The sequence below is a fragment of the Hyla sarda genome, chromosome 11 (assembly GCF_029499605.1).
Source record: "Hyla sarda isolate aHylSar1 chromosome 11, aHylSar1.hap1, whole genome shotgun sequence".
NCBI lineage: Eukaryota > Metazoa > Chordata > Amphibia > Anura > Hylidae > Hyla > Hyla sarda.
This window is the reverse complement of record NC_079199.1, coordinates 4,097,347-4,113,894: the sequence shown is the minus strand read 5'-3', so window position 1 is coordinate 4,113,894 and position 16,548 is coordinate 4,097,347. Positions and strand designations below refer to the sequence as shown.

Here is a 16,548-nt window from a genome sequence, read left to right as displayed (position 1 = left end):
GAAGTCAGGATGGCTATTGATGGGCTTGCCCTCAAGAAGTCACCCGGTCCGGATGGCTTAACATCTGAGTTCTATAAGACCTTTAAGGACACTTTGGTTCCCCTCTTGACTGGGGTTTTTAATGAGTGTCTATCCTCGGGCACTCTGCCAAAGTCAATGAGGAGGTCAGCGCTGATCATCCTGTCAAAGGGTAAAGACCCGTCCCACATTGAGAATTGGCGTCCCATAGCGCTTCTCAATGTGGACCGAAAGATTCTGGCAAAAGTGCTGTTTAACCGGCTGGTGGAGTTTGCACCCCGGCTCCTTTCGGGGGCTCAGCATTGCTCTGTTCCGGGCCGCAGTACATTTAGTGCTGTGCTCAGTGTCCGAGAGGCTGTGGAGCAGGGTAGGGCTGGCCACTGGAAGGGGTACTTGCTGTCCTTGGATCAGGCAAAAGCGTTTGATCGGGTTAACCATGAATACCTCTGGTCTGTTCTTCTGAGATATGGCCTGCCGGGGGGGTTTGTTGATTGGCTTAAGACCTTGTACGCAGGGGCAGAGAGTTTCCCGCTTGTGAATGGTTGGATTGGCCGCTCTTTTGAGGTTGGGTCTGGCGTCCGTCAGGGTTGTCCTTTGAGCCCGTTGCTGTACGTGTTTGCAATTGATCCTTTCCTTAGGAGGATTGATTGTGGACCGTTGGCGGGGGTGAGAATGGACCTGGCGGTGACGGATTTGGCTCTGAGGGCGGTAGCGTATGCTGATGATGTCACCGTGTTTGTCTCCTCACAAGAGGAAGGCCAATGGGTGATGTCAGAGGTGGACCGCTACTCGGAGGCATCCGGGTCCAAGATCAACCGGGATAAGTGCGAGAGTCTCTGGCTGGGAGGGGGAGATCCTGGTTTTGATCTCCCGGACGCCCTTCCAGAGCCCCAGGAATCTGCAAAAGTTCTCGGCATCGAATTTGGCCAAGGGGATTACCCCAAACAAAACTGGGACAGCAGGCTTAAGATCGCCGCTCAGAAGGTGGATCAGTGGAAGGGTTGGTCTTTGACCCTCGGGGAAAGGGTTAACCTGATCAAAACATTCCTGCTCCCTTTACTGATATATCTGGGCAGTGTATGCATGTTGCCAGAACCTCTTTGGACCCGGGTCTACAGTGTGTTCTTCCAGATGTTATGGGGGAACAGACTGAACCTAGTGAAGAGGGAGGTTACTTACCGTACGAGGAGACTAGGGGGGTTGTGTATGGTCAACCCTGTGGTGTTCCTAGTGAATACCTTTCTTAAGACCAATATAGCAAACCTCTGGTCAGAGAGGGCTCCTCCGTGGGTATCCTCCTGTAGGGGATGGTTTTGGCCTTTCTTCCAGGAATGGGAGACAGGAGGGCAAGTGAAGGATCTTCGCACACCACACGGGCATCTCCCGGCTTACACTACCCCGGTTCTGAAGGTTATTCGTCGGTGGGGTCTGGGGATGGGGGAGATTAGGACTCTGTCGAGGAAATTCCTTGACAAGAGGGTCCTGTCTTCTCATTTCCAGAGGCCATTGGCGCTCAAGGACTGCCCAAGTCGGGATCTGGAGGTGGGTTTAGAGCTTTTGAATTCTATCAGGATCCCCTTGAAGTTTTGGGACTTGACTTGGCGCTGCTTCCACGGGAAACTGTGTGTGAGGGACAATCTGAAGTGCAGGAGCTCTGATGACCGGGGATGTCCCCGCGAAGAGTGTGGAGGCATGCTGGAAAGCATGGAGCATTTTCTGCTTCATTGTCCCTTTAACACAGAGGTTTACACCAGGGTGGGCGCTTCCATTGGTTGGCCTTGGCTGGCCAGTCTCTCCTATGCGGAATGGGCCTATGGGGCATTCAGAAACCTTGGAGGCTGGGACCGGTGCACTTTATTCCTAGTCAGCTCAGTGGTTAGGTACTACACGTGGAACGCACGGTGTTTAGTGTCGACGCAGCGTAAAATCCTCCCTGTGGATGTGGTGGTTAGGAACATTCTCGGTGACCTGGTGAAGGTGCGTTCTCTGGAGTACGAGAGGCTGGGTGCTGGCAGGGCCTCTCGTCTATGGAGGGGCTCTGCCTTTAAAGTGCCTTAGCCTGTTGTCTCCCCCTGGTGGTGGGCTGATGCTGGCACATTAGTCTTTTTGTTTTGAGCAGTTGGTTTATGGTAATATAGGGCTTGCAGGCGCTGAACTTGAGCTTTAGGGGTTTGTTGTTTGGCTTATAGTGTTATATGTATTTGTTATTGTATTTATTGTTGTAGTCTATTTGTATACTTATGTATTGTATATATTGTTAGTCTGTGTATATTTTATGTAATGTATATATTGTATATATTGTGTGATGCCACCTGGGGTTTGGGTTTAGTTTAGGTTGGGTGGTGGGTTAAAAAGGGGGGAGGGGGTTTGTATGGGACTTTTATATATACAGAAAATCCTGGACTGGTTCATGGACGTCTGGTAACATGTACTGGGGGCATGGGATGCGGGACCAGCTCAGGGCCAAAAAAAAAAAAAAAAAAAAAAAAAAAAAAAAAAAAAAGTGGTGTTATTTTGTTTGTGTTGGTTTTTATTATTTTGTATATATTATTATTGTTGTTGTTGTTATTCTTTTTGGTATATTACTGGTATTGGGTTTTTGGTATTGCAACTGGGCCAGGAAATTCACATTTAGTATTAGTGTATATAGTTTATTAGTATGGTATGGGTATTATGGGTATTATAGGAATATGTCTTTTGTAAATATTGTATATATTTGTTTGTGTGCAGGAATGAGTGTGTGGTGGACCGGTGTTGTATTTTATGCTATGGTGTTGGTTTTATGATCGTTATATTGATATGTTCTGTCGGATATGATATGTTTATGTTTTGTAATTTTTTTTTTATTGTTATGTTTGAAATTTTAATAAAAGATCTACAGGATATAACTCAGGATCAGTACAGGATAAGTAATGTAATGTACACAGTGACCTCACCAGCAGAATAGTGAGTACAGCTCTGGAGTATAATACAGGATATAACTCAGGATCAGTACAGGATAAGTAATGTAATGTATGTACACAGTGACCTCACCAGCAGAATAGTGAGTACAGTTCTGGAGTATAATACAGGATATAACTCAGGATCAGTACAGGATAAGTAATGTAATGTATGTACACAGTGACCTCACCAGCAGAATAGTGAGTACAGCTCTGGAGTATAATACAGGATATAACTCAGGATCAGTACAGGATAAGTAATGTAATGTACACAGTGACCTCACCAGCAGAATAGTGAGTACAGCTCTGGAGTATAATACAGGATATAACTCAGGATCAGTACAGGATAAGTAATGTAATGTATGTACACAGTGACCTCACCAGCAGAATAGTGAGTACAGCTCTGGAGGATAATACAGGATATAACTCAGGATCAGTACAGGATAAGTAATGTAATGTATGTACACAGTGACCCCACCAGCAGAATAGTGAGTACAGCTCTGGGGTATAATACAGGATATAACTCAGGATCAGTACAGGATAAGTAATGTAATGTATGTACACAGTGACCTCACCAGCAGAATATTGAGAACAGCTCTGGAGTATGGAGGATAATACAGGATATAACTCAGGATCAGTACAGGATAAGTAATGTAATGTATGTACACAGTGACCTCACCAGCAGAATAGTGAGTACAGCTCTGGAGTATAATACAGGATATAACTCAGGATCAGTACAGGATAAGTAATGTAATGTATGTACACAGTGATCTCACCAGCAGAATAGTGAGTGCAGCTCTGGAGTATAATACAGGATATAACTCAGGATCTCTTGGTATTTATAGGTGATCATTCACATTGCAGAAACCGTCCATTATTTTATGATCCATTTAGTAGATTCGAGTGATGTCCAAGCCACCAAATTCTAACTGACTGAATGATTTATTGTAGAAGAGGGAGGAGACCTCACAACTACAGGCAGAGCCACAATTACGTTAGAATTTTGGGGGCTGGTAAAATGAGATGAGATCATTCCTGAAGTGTCCATTAGATGGCAGCAGGGAGCCAACGAAAATGCTATTACAGTAGATAAATCCTGATCACTTTTCTACAGCTTTCTAATAGGCTTCATACTTTAGATCATATTTGAGAATCCACTACTGTATAGATCAGTTTTTTCCAACCAGGGTGTCTCCAGCTTTTGCAAAACTACAACTCCCAGCATGCCCGGACAGCCTTTGGCTGTCCGGGCATGCTGGGTGTTGTAGTTTTGCAACAGCTGGAAGCACACTGGTTGGGAAACACTGGTATATATGCAGGTCAGTTGTGTATTATATTGGCTTTATAGGTGACTTACCTGAGAGAACACCTGACCGAGACAGGAGCGAGGACCCAGCGCAAACGGGAAGTAGCAATAGTACGGCCTGTGAAGAGACAGGAACAAGATGGCGTCACACCTGCTGATCTGAGGCTCACACATATATTGTTTGGCCCTTCACATACTACATCTTTGTGGCCGAGCATCCCCTGTGAGGGAAGAGATGTGCGGCCGACCAACAGGGTGTTTTATGGACAAACTGTCCCAGCAATCATTCCTAGTGTGATACTCTGACTGTTCTACTAAAATTCTCTAGTGTAAAAGGCCCTTTAAAGGAGCACTCCGGTGAATTTTTAAAATCAACTGGTGCCAAAATAGGGGTTAAGTGTCTGATGGCAGTGGGTCCCCCCCACAATTTCCTGCCTGGTGCACCGACTCTCCCCATGCACTCAATGGGCACCTGTGGATACACACAATTAGTTGTTAAAAGGGGTACTCCGGTGGGAAACTTTTTTTTTTTTTTTTTTTTTAAATGAAATGGTGCCAGAAAGTTAAACAGATTTGTAATTAACTCCTATTAAAAAATCTTAATCCTTCCAGTACTTTTTAGCAGTTATATGCTACAGAGGAATTCTTTTCTTTTTGAATTTCTTTTTTGTCTTGTCCACAGTGCTCTCTCTTCTGACACCTGATGCCCGTGTCAGGAACTGTCCAGAGGAGGAGGAGAAAATCCCCACAGAAAACCTATGCTGCTCTGGACAGTTCCTGAGTCGGACAGAGGTGTCAGCAGAGAGCATTGTGGACAAGACAAAAAAGAAATTCAAAAAGAAAAGAATTTCCTCTGTAGTATACAGCAGCTAAAAAGTACTGGAAGGATTAAGATTTTTGACTGGAGGCATTTACAAATCTGTTTAGCTTTCTGGCACCAGTTGATTTAAAAATAAAAAAATAATGTTTCCCACCGGAGTACCCCTTTAACAACTAATTGCGTATCCACAGGTGCCCGTTGAGTGCATGGGGAGAGACGGTGCACCAGGCAGGAAATTGTGGGGGGGGGGGGGGGCACAGCGGTCGGCACCCCCTGCCATCAGACACTTAACCCCTATTTTGTTATTAAGTACCAGAGTTCCCCTTTAAGTTATTAACAAGGTTAGTAAATCACAAATATTTGATTTATTTTCCCCATATTTACAGATATCTTGCTGTGTATAGACCTTGAAGAGGGATTCTTAGCTTGTAAAATAAATGGCTTTTTGCTAGGTTCTGCCAACATTTTAATACTGTTAGGGGGTGGGGGAGGGGGTCTGACTTCTACAACCCCCACTGATCCTGGGATGGAGATTATTAGCATACCATGTGATCAGTGGTGGTAAATGGACACTGTCTAGAACAGGAGCAAATCCCCATAGTGAACATCTTTTTCTCCGGACAGTTCCTGACATGGACAGAGGTGTCAGCAGAGAGCACCGTGGTCAGACTGGAAAAAACTACACAAATTCCTGTGGAGCATACAGCAGCTGATAAGTACTGGAAGGGTTACGATTTTCATATAGAAGTAATTTCCAAACTGTATAACATTCTGGCACCAACTGATTTAAAAGAAAAAAAAAAATTCCATTTTAAGGGCAGAGGTCAGTGATTCGGCATTACTTTACAAGATGGGGGATATGCATTTGAATGATAAATTCTATGTAGTAATTGCTGATGTGTGTAATGTTTAAAGCAGTGTTTCCCAACCAGGGCGCCTCCAGCTGTTGCAAAACTTCCAGCATGCCCGGACAGCCAAATGGCTTAAAAGGGTAGTCAAGAATTTTACTTCTTATCCCTTAATTCAAAGGATAGGGGATAAGTGAGTGATTGTGGGGGGGTCCGACTGCTGCGACCCCCACGATCTCCTGCCTGGCACAGGGGTTGACATGCCCTATCTATACATCTTTATGGGAGAGCCGGAGATACACAACTGCTGTACAGAAGATCGCGGGGGTTGTAGCACTTGGGCCCCCAGCGATCAGACACTTATCCTTTGGATGGGGGATAAGAAATAAAATGCTGGACTGTCACTTTAAGGGCTTATTCAGGATTAGAAAAACAGAGCCAATTCCTTCCAAAAACAGTGGCACCCATGTCCTCAGGTTGTGTGTGATATTGCAGCTCAGTTCCATTGAAGTGAATGGAGTAAAGTTGTAATACCCCTCACAACCTGAGGGCAAGAGTGGCAGTGATTTTTCAGTAATGTGGGGCTCTCAGATCTGATATCATGGCGGCCGGTGCACAGCCCCCACCTCATATATTACGCATATTCTACTTACTTGGGAGCCGATGGGCTGAATCTTTCTGGATGAAACTTGTAAGGATCAGGAAAGAACTTCTCCAGTCGGCCCATGACGTAGCTGTCAAACTGAAACGAATAAAGGGTAAGAAGCCGAAGGGTAAAACCAAACGAGCAAAGAGAATAAAAAAAAAGATGGGGAAGAAAACGACAGCGTAAGTGCTGAACATGGGGATCTCATCCACCAGACCAGTATTTCCCTTCCAGGTGCCTCCAGATGTTGCAAGACTACAAACCCCATCATTCCCCATGCCAGGAGTTTTAGTTTGCAGCAGCTGGAGGCACCCTGGTTGGGAAACACTGTGTGAGACATTTATGTTGTGTCTATGGCCGGTACAGACTCTCTTATGTCTGGAGGTCAGTGACTAGACTCACCATGAGGGGCACACCTCCTGGTATCTTGATGCCCTCAATGACAGCGTCGTCCTTTATATAACGTGTTGTCCCGGGGGCAGGCGGGTAGAGGCGCAGAGATTCCTTTAGCACCTGAAAGACATCAGATCACACAACAAACACATATATATATATAGTTTTCTAGGCGCTGATCTGCCCTTAGAGCCGCCCCCGTCATCGCCTGCGTCACCTAGGCCATCGCCTGCGTCACCTAGGTCATCGCCTGCATCACATAGGCCATCGCCTTATATGCTGCTTTATATACGTCATTACCTGGGTCATATAAGTCAAGTTTGTGATGTCATCATAGCTGAGATCCCTTTTAAAGCCGATGACCTCATCTATCTCCGCCCGCAGTCTGGAACATATAGAAAATAACATCATGATTTAACTCTTCAGAAGACAATAGGGGCTCAGCCTCCGCCTCGCTGTAGATAGAAAAGACACTAGAAGCTCAGCCTCTTTCTCCCAGTAGACTGAGATTGTCTTCTTTATCTAGAGCGAGGGGGAGGCTGAGCTCCTATTGTCTTCTCTATCTAAAGGGAGGGAGAGGCTGAGATCCTATTGTCTTGTCTAGCTAATAGTGCCCCTTGTCACTGTATAGCTGTACTGATCAGTTTAAAAAAAAAATGGATAATAAAAATGAAAAATTTGAAAAAAAAAAACGTAAAAAATGTTTTACATGAAAATGAATTACATAAAAACATGATACTTGTAGATAGAGAAGACAATAGGACCTCCGCATCCCCTGCTCTGTAGATAGAGGACAATAGGACCTCAGCATCCCCTTCTCTGTAGATAGAGGACAATAGGAACTCAGCCTCCCCCTCACTGTAGATAGAGAAGACAATAGGAGCTTAGCCTTCCCCCCTCCGTGTAGAGAGGATAATAGAAGCTCCTCCTTCCCCTCCCTGTAGATTAAGACAATAGCACCTCAGCATTCCCCTTCATGTAGTTAGAGAAGACAGTAGGAGCTTAACCCCCCCTCCCCGTAGATAGAGAGGACAATAGGAGCTTAACCTCCCCCTCCCTGTAGACAGGGAAGACAACAGGAGCTCAGCATCCCTCTCCCTGCAGATAGAGAAGATAATAGAAACTCAACCGCCCCCTCACTGTAGAATGACCTCTGCACAGGTCACAGAGGACGTCCAGAAACATTTCCCATTCATGTCAATGTAACGGTTCCTGTCTATTGTTGTCTATAAGTCTGCTGTAAAGTATAGAACTAAATGCCATCACTAAAAACAGCTCCGGCAAGATGTCTGCCTCCATAATGATTAAAAAATAAACAAACTGGAAAAAAAGAATGTTTCAGTATCTGACTCTAATCCATATGTAGACCTCACCCGGCCTTCGTTTCTTTACACCCCTATGGAGGAGATGACTGTGGATACAGTAGTGCGCTCTCTCCTCACCTCTGTGTGATCTCCGGCTGTCTCGTCAGCTCCATCATGGTGAATGACAGCTGGTTTGCTGTGGTCTCTTGTCCTGCGTATGAAAAGCAAAAACTCAGATCTAAACCATTTCGCACCATTTGTTTGTTAACCCCTTCTTGTTGTCTTTTACTAATCAATAACTTTAAAAAATAAAATAATAATAATAATAGCATCTTTTTTGCGCGGTGAGCTGTAGCGTTCATTGAAACCCAGTGTTGGGGAGACAACACTTTAATTAAATTTAAAGAGACGAGTTGACAAAAAAAAACAACTTTTCAGATTTCAAAAACTTTTATTGAACTTTTTAGGTGTTATTTTTGTTCATTCCAATAAGTTATTTGACCTCTAGAGGTTGCAATCAATAGTACAATAAACTACAATTTAGTACTGCAATGGACAGGTTGTACTACAGGTACCAGGTTGGCTGCTGCAGGGAGGGACCTTCACTAGGCATCCAGCTGCAATCCTATCCACTTGCAGGGTGTAGAACAGTGTTCTGAAAATGCAGACCTCCAGCTGTGGCATAACTACAACTTCCAGCATGCCTGGACAGCCGTTAGCTGTCCGGGCATGCTGGGAGTTGTGGTTTTGCAAAAGCTGGAGTTCCACAGTTTGGACCACTGATGTAGCAGGTTTACTAAGACGGCGACCAAGAAGTTTATCTCTGATCCCGGTAACAGGAGGTGGTTGTCAGGTGGAAAACAGCCGCCATAAACAATGCACGCAGTGAGCCCAGCTCCTTCCAAACATCTTGATGTGTATAAACAACAGGAAGGGGTTAAACAGTTCTAACATTACGTGTGCATCAATATAGCTTTTTAGGGCTTGAGATTAGAGCTGGGCGGTACGACCAAAATTGTGTATCACTGTATTTTTGTAACTTATGGCGGTTCCACGGTGTACATAGCGGTATTTCTCCCCCTCCCCAAATCATGTGACCCGCGAGCATTGTTCTGCTTCTCAGCGCTGCGCTGTCCCCATCGGGGAACTAATCACATGTCACCCACAAGCGCTGCCCTCCTTGTACTCCTGTTTGTTGCGGCCGCCGGTGCTGTACCTCTATACTGTACACTGTATCCATATGCCCGGGCTGCAAAAGATAAACAAAATAAACTTAAACTTACCTCCCATTGGTCCGGTACCGGCCTCACACTCTTCCTGGGGATGGGAACGTCAGAGAGCCATCAGCCTATCACCGGCCGCAGCAATGCTCCGCCTCGGCCGGTGATATGTTGAGCGCACTGCCATGTAAAAAGCCGGCTTCTTACAGAACAGTGCGCTCAACCTATCACCGGCCGAGGCGGAACATTGCTGCGGCCGGTGATAGGCTGACGGCTCTCCAATGGGGGAAGGTGAGTTAAAGTTTATTTTGTTTATCTTTTGCAGCCCGGGCATAGGGATCCAGCGTACAGTATATAGAGTGTCAGTGCCGGCAGCCCGCAACAAACAGGAGGACGAGGGAGGCAGCGCTTGCGGGTGATTGATTAGTTCCCCGATGGGGACAGCACAGCGCTGATATAATTGGGGGGAGAAGCAGAACAATGCTCGTGGGTCAAATATGATTAGTTCCCCGATGTGGGCACAGCGCAGCACTGGGTTACTGGGTTGATAATTCATTCAATCCCGAGGGGGAGGGGCCCAACTGGTATTGCCGTATGGGAAGGTATTGCGGTATGGGAAAAATTCATATCGTGCTGGACAAAAATTTTGGGATTCGTATGAACCAGTTCTAGACAGCCAGAGAGTGAGATAACATTCTGCCTGCCAGCAGCCACCACTAGGGGGAGCTCACTGCATATAGATGTTACAGCTCCCTATACCAGAAAATGGATATGTTCATTCTGTACAAAGTAAATAAATGTTAGCCAAACTAACTAAGTAATAGTACCATAGGCCACTATAACATACTCTCACCAAAAACAATGAGGCCAAATATGGAAAAAATTCATATACTTTATTGAAAATACAATAAAAACTTATATTAAGGAACAATATAAGGACTATGAGGAACAAGAATCGAATACAAAGGAAGGAAGGGCAGGGTAAACAAAGAATGGAAAAAGCAAACAAATTCTGGTCATGCACCCTATCCTGGGACAGCTCACCTACCCCGAACGCGTTTTCGCTTGCCGCTTGCAAGCGAAAATGCGTTCGGGGTAGGTGAGCTGTCCCAGGATAGGGTGCATGACCAGAATTTGTTTGCTTTTTCCATTCTTTGTTTACCCTGCCCTTCCTTTCTTTGTATTCGATTCTTGTTCCTCATAGTCTCATTCCTATACATATTATGTATTTACATATTGACATATCCCATGTGGTACGCCACCATTTCGAATGAGACCTTCTGTATTTTGTGCATTTTGTTTATTCGTACGGGACATTCTCATCATTCTTTTGCAGTGTGTGTTGTATGACCACCGATTTATTATTGTTATGTAATTTTTTAATATAAGTTTTTATTGTATTTTCAATAAAGTATATGAATTTTTTCCATATTTGGCCACAAAGTAAATAAATGTATTGCTGGCAGCAGTCATCCATCTGGACTCGGACTGACAGCTGTAAGGTGACGTGTGCGAATATTATAGTGACTGCTCTACCACATCTGTACTGGGCAGAAAAAAAATCAAATATATCATGTCTCTATCACAGACTATATAGATATCTCTATTAAAGCGATTCTCAAAATTCCAAAAACCATAAAGCAAAGCTAAAATTAATCCTTTATTACAAAATGCAAAAAACACAAACAAAGTTAAAAGATAGCACCAGTTATAGATACATTCAGATACAGTGAGGTCAATCCCTATACATACACCTATACCCAAATATATATAGGGTATAGGTGTATATATAGGGATTGACCTCACTGTATCTGAATGTATCTATAACTGGTGCTATCTTTTAACTTTGTTTGTGTTTTTTTGCATTTTGTAATAAAGGATTCATTTTAGCTTTGCTTTATGGTTTTTCAAATATATCATGTACTTACCTGCTACAAAGAAGGTGACAAAATTGTCCAACATAACCTCATCGTCCAACCCGTTCTGCTCATCTAAAACGACAAAGGGAAAGAGGTCAGAGCTGAATACAAAATGTCCCATTAAGTAATGTAAGTATGTACACCGTGACCTCACCAGCAGAATAGTGAGTACAGCTCTGGAGTATAATACAGGATATAACTCAGGATCAGTACAGGATAAGTAATGTAATGTGTGTACACAGTGATCTCACCAGCAGAATAGTGAGTACAGCTCTGGGGTATAATACAGGATATAACTCAGGATCAGTATAGGATAAGTAATGTATGTACACAGTGACCTCACCAGCAGAATAGTGAGTACAGCTCTGGAGTATAATACATTCATTACATACTGGGTATAGTCACACAGTAACACACCCGCACACTCCAGGATCTTGGTCAGGATGTCTTTGGGAAGTTCCTCTCCATTCAGCTTCGCTCTCTTCCTCTGCTCGATACATTCTCGGCCTGTATTCCGCAGCAGAACAGCACATTCCTCGACTGAACGGACGTATGCTCGGTGCTGGGGCATGTACTACAATGGAGAGGAGAGACATTACTGCAATCCTTGGCTCTGATCAGATTATTCTATGTTCAGTTCTTGAGACTCGAGTTTCATTTGATAAACAATATATTATTACAATAAACAGCCGATCAACCACAGTCTGCCTGTAGATGGCGCTCTCACCTGCATGAACGGGTTTTGCATATATTTTATCATCCCCTCTAGAGCCAGAGCGACTGCGTTTGGGAAATCACTTTTATTTCCCTCTGTCAGGCCCAGTTCCATGCCGAACGCGACCTGCGGGAGACAGGAATGCGGTTATTTTGTTGTTACCAGATCTATCCGTACCCCATTTTCCAGGTCTGGCTCTCACCTTGGTGATGACGTCCATGGTGACGCAGTTGATGATTGAGTGCAGACCCACTTGCTGTTTCCCATCTGCTTTCTCAGCCAATCGTTCCATCAGGCACTCCGCCCTTTCATTGAAGACCCCGACCATCTCCCGGAGATACCTAAGAGGGACTGGAATCAGACTGGAGCCCACTGGGACCAGTTCACATATGGGGGTCACTATATCACCGCTCCATACAGAACTGATGACCATAGTGAGAAGAATCCACATATCACTGCAGGAGTTACTCCATAGGGCTGTATACTAATAGTGGGGGTCATTGTGATATATGTTCTGGATCCCACCCATCCCCTCCGGGTCCACTCAACAAAGAATGAGAAGAACAGTGTGAACAATGTCAGAAGATCATACAACATACAGTATTTACAGAATATACAGCCTATCCATCACTAGAGATCAGCGGTGACATCACTGAGAATACAGCCTATCCATCACTAGAGATCAGCGGTGACATCACTGAGAATACAGCCTATCCATTCACTAGAGATCAGCGGTGACATCACTGAGAATACATCCTATACATCACTAGGGATCAGCAGTGACATCACTGAGAATACAGCCTATCCATCACAAGAGATCAGCGGTGACATCACTGAGAATACAGCCTATCCATCACTAGAGATCAGCGGCGACATCACTGAGAATACAGCCTATCCATCACTAGAGATCAGCGGTGACATCACTGAGAATACAGTCTATCCATCACTAGAGATCAGCGGTGACATCACTGAGAATACAGCCTATCCATTCACTAGAGATCAGCGGTGACATCACTGAGAATACATCCTATCCATCACTAGAGATCAGCAGTGACATCACTGAGAACACATCCTATCCATTCACTAGAGATCAGCGGTGACATCACTGAGAATACATCCTATCCATCACTAGAGATCAGCGGTGGCATCACTGAGAATACATCCTATCACTAGAGATCAGTGGTGACATCACTGAGAATACATCCTATCCATCACTAGAGATCAGCGGTGACATCACTGAGAATACAGTCTATCCATCACTAGAGATCAGCGGTGACATCACTGAGAATACAGCCTATCCATCACTAGAGATCAGCGGTGACATCACTGAGAATACAGCCTATCCATCACTAGAGATCAGCGGTGACATCACTGAGAATACAGCCTATCCATCACTAGAGATCAGCGGTGACATCACTGAGAATACAGCCTATCCATCACTAGAGATCAGCGGTGACATCACTGAGAATACAGCCTATCCATCACTAGAGATCAGCGGTGACATCACTGAGAATACATCCTATCCATCACTAGAGATCAGCAGTGACATCACTGAGAATACAGCCTATCCATTCACTAGAGATCAGCGGTGACATCACTGAGAATACATCCTATCCATCACTAGAGATCAGCGGTGACATCACTGAGAATACAGTCTATCCATCACTAGAGATCAGCGGTGACATCACTGAGAATACAGCCTATCCATCACTAGAGATCAGCAGTGACATCACTGAGAATACAGCCTATCCATTCACTAGAGATCAGCAGTGACATCACTGAGAATACAGCCTATCCATCACTAGAGATCAGCGGTGACATCACTGAGAATACATCCTATCCATCACTAGAGATCAGCAGTGACATCACTGAGAGTACAGCCTATCCATCACTAGAGATCAGCAGTGACATCACTGAGAGTACAGCCTATCCATCACTAGAGATCAGCGGTGACATCACTGAGAATACAGCCTATCCATCACTAGAGATCAGCAGTGACATCACTGAGAATACAGTCTATCCATCACTAGAGATCAGAGGTGACATCACTGAGAATACATCCTATCCATCACTAGAGATCAGCAGTGACATCACTGAGAGTACAGCCTATCCATCACTAGAGATCAGCAGTGACATCACTGAGAGTACAGCCTATCCATCACTAGAGATCAGCAGTGACATCACTGAGAATACAGTCTGTCCATCACTAGAGATCAGCGGTGACATCACTGAGAATACAGCCTATCCATCACTAGAGATCAGCAGTGACATCACTGAGAATACAGCCTATCCATCACTAGAGATCAGCGGTGACATCACTGAGAATACATCCTATCCATCACTAGAGATCAGCGGTGACATCACTGAGAATACATCCTATCCATCACTAGAGATCAGCGGTGACATCACTGAGAATACAGTCTATCCATCACTAGAGATCAGCGGTGACATCACTGAGAATACATCCTATCCATCACTAGAGATCAGCGGTGACATCACTGAGAATACAGTCTATCCATCACTAGAGATCAGCGGTGACATCACTGAGAATACAGCCTATCCATCACTAGAGATCAGCGGTGACATCACTGAGAATACATCCTATCCATCACTAGAGATCAGCGGTGACATCACTGAGAATACAGTCTATCCATCACTAGAGATCAGCGGCGACATCACTGAGAATACATCCTATCCATCACTAGAGATCAGTGGTGACATCACTGAGAATACAGCCTATCCATCACTAGAGATCAGCACTGACATCACTGAGAATACAGCCTATCCATTCATCTATCCTCCCTAAATATGAGGAATGTTCCGGACTCACGTGTTGCTAAATGCTGGGTCCATGATGCGTCGCTGTTTATACCAGTGTTCATGATCTGGATCAGTCACTAATCCCTTCCCCATGAATCTGCAGAGATGAAATAATGTGAAGGATTTAGTCTGTGACATCCATGTAGAAACACAAATTTTGGGTCATTTTAGGCCTTGAGGTCCTCACTAGAAATCAACCACCCGAACAGCTCTCCAGCTGAACTATAACGCCCATCATACCCTGACAGCCCTCAGTACATGCTGGGATTTTATGGGTTAATGACCACTGCACTACAGTATGCCCTCATACTGTATATAGATAGGAAGATAGATGGAGCTCCCATGAGTGAGTCCACCCCCTATATGTATCTCTCTCGGTCTATCTGGGGTGGACTTATGGGAGAAGATACTGAAGATACTGTTTAAATAAATATAAATATCTGGGGTGGACACACTTATCGTAGACACTGTACATATACATATATAGGGTAGACACTGTACATATACATATATAGGGTAGACACTGTACATATATATATATAGGGTAGACACTGTACATACATATATATAGGGTAGACACTGTACATATACATATATAGGGTAGACACTGTACATATACATATATAGGGTAGACACTGTACATATACATATATAGGGTAGACACTGTACATATACATATATAGGGTAGACACTGTACATATACATATATAGGGTAGACACTGTACATATACACATATATAGGGTAGACACTGTACATATACATATATAGGGTAGACACTGTACATATACATATATAGGGTAGACACTGTACATATATAGGGTAGACACTGTACATATACATATATAGGGTAGACACTGTACATATACATATATAGGGTAGACACTGTACATATACATATATAGGGTAGACACTGTACATATATAGGGTAGACACTGTACATATACATATATAGGGTAGACACTGTACATATACATATATAGGGTAGACACTGTACATATATAGGGTAGACACTGTACATATACATATATAGGGTAGACACTGTACATATACATATATAGGGTAGACACTGTACATATATAGGGTAGACACTGTACATATACATATATAGGGTAGACACTGTACATATATAGGGTAGACACTGTACATATATAGGGTAGACACTGTACATATATAGGGTAGACACTGTACATATACATATATAGGGTAGACACTGTACATATATAGGGTAGACACTGTACATATATAGGGTAGACACTGTACATATATAGGGTAGACACTGTACATATATAGGGTAGACACTGTACATATACATATATAGGGTAGACACTGTACATATATAGGGTAGACACTGTACATATATAGGGTAGACACTGTACATATACATATATAGGGTAGACACTGTACATATACATATATAGGGTAGACACTGTACATATACATATATAGGGTAGACACTGTACATATACATATATAGGGTAGACACTGTACATATACATATATAGGGTAGACACTGTACATATACATATATAGGGTAGACACTGTACATATACATATATAGGGTAGACACTGTGCATATACATATATTTTTAGACACTGTAT

At 43.8% G+C, this 16,548-nt stretch overlaps 1 protein-coding gene across 8 annotated transcripts in view; it reads right to left on the bottom strand.

The window, feature by feature from the left end:
* LOC130295180 (cholesterol 24-hydroxylase-like) overlaps positions 1–16,548 on the bottom strand; it is a 62,389-nt gene that overhangs the window by 35,615 nt on the left and 10,226 nt on the right. For all 8 annotated transcript variants that reach the window (XM_056545635.1, XM_056545633.1, XM_056545634.1 and 5 more), the window contains 10 exons: positions 14,959–15,045; positions 12,331–12,469; positions 12,141–12,254; positions 11,831–11,987; positions 11,423–11,485; positions 8,413–8,485; positions 7,271–7,355; positions 6,980–7,090; positions 6,585–6,673; positions 4,315–4,381 (listed from right to left, as the gene is read on the bottom strand). In XM_056545635.1, coding sequence (XP_056401610.1) covers positions 4,315–4,381; positions 6,585–6,673; positions 6,980–7,090; positions 7,271–7,355; positions 8,413–8,485; positions 11,423–11,485; positions 11,831–11,987; positions 12,141–12,254; positions 12,331–12,469; positions 14,959–15,045 — 985 coding nt within the window. The remainder of the gene's footprint in view (positions 1–4,314; positions 4,382–6,584; positions 6,674–6,979; positions 7,091–7,270; positions 7,356–8,412; positions 8,486–11,422; positions 11,486–11,830; positions 11,988–12,140; positions 12,255–12,330; positions 12,470–14,958; positions 15,046–16,548) is intronic.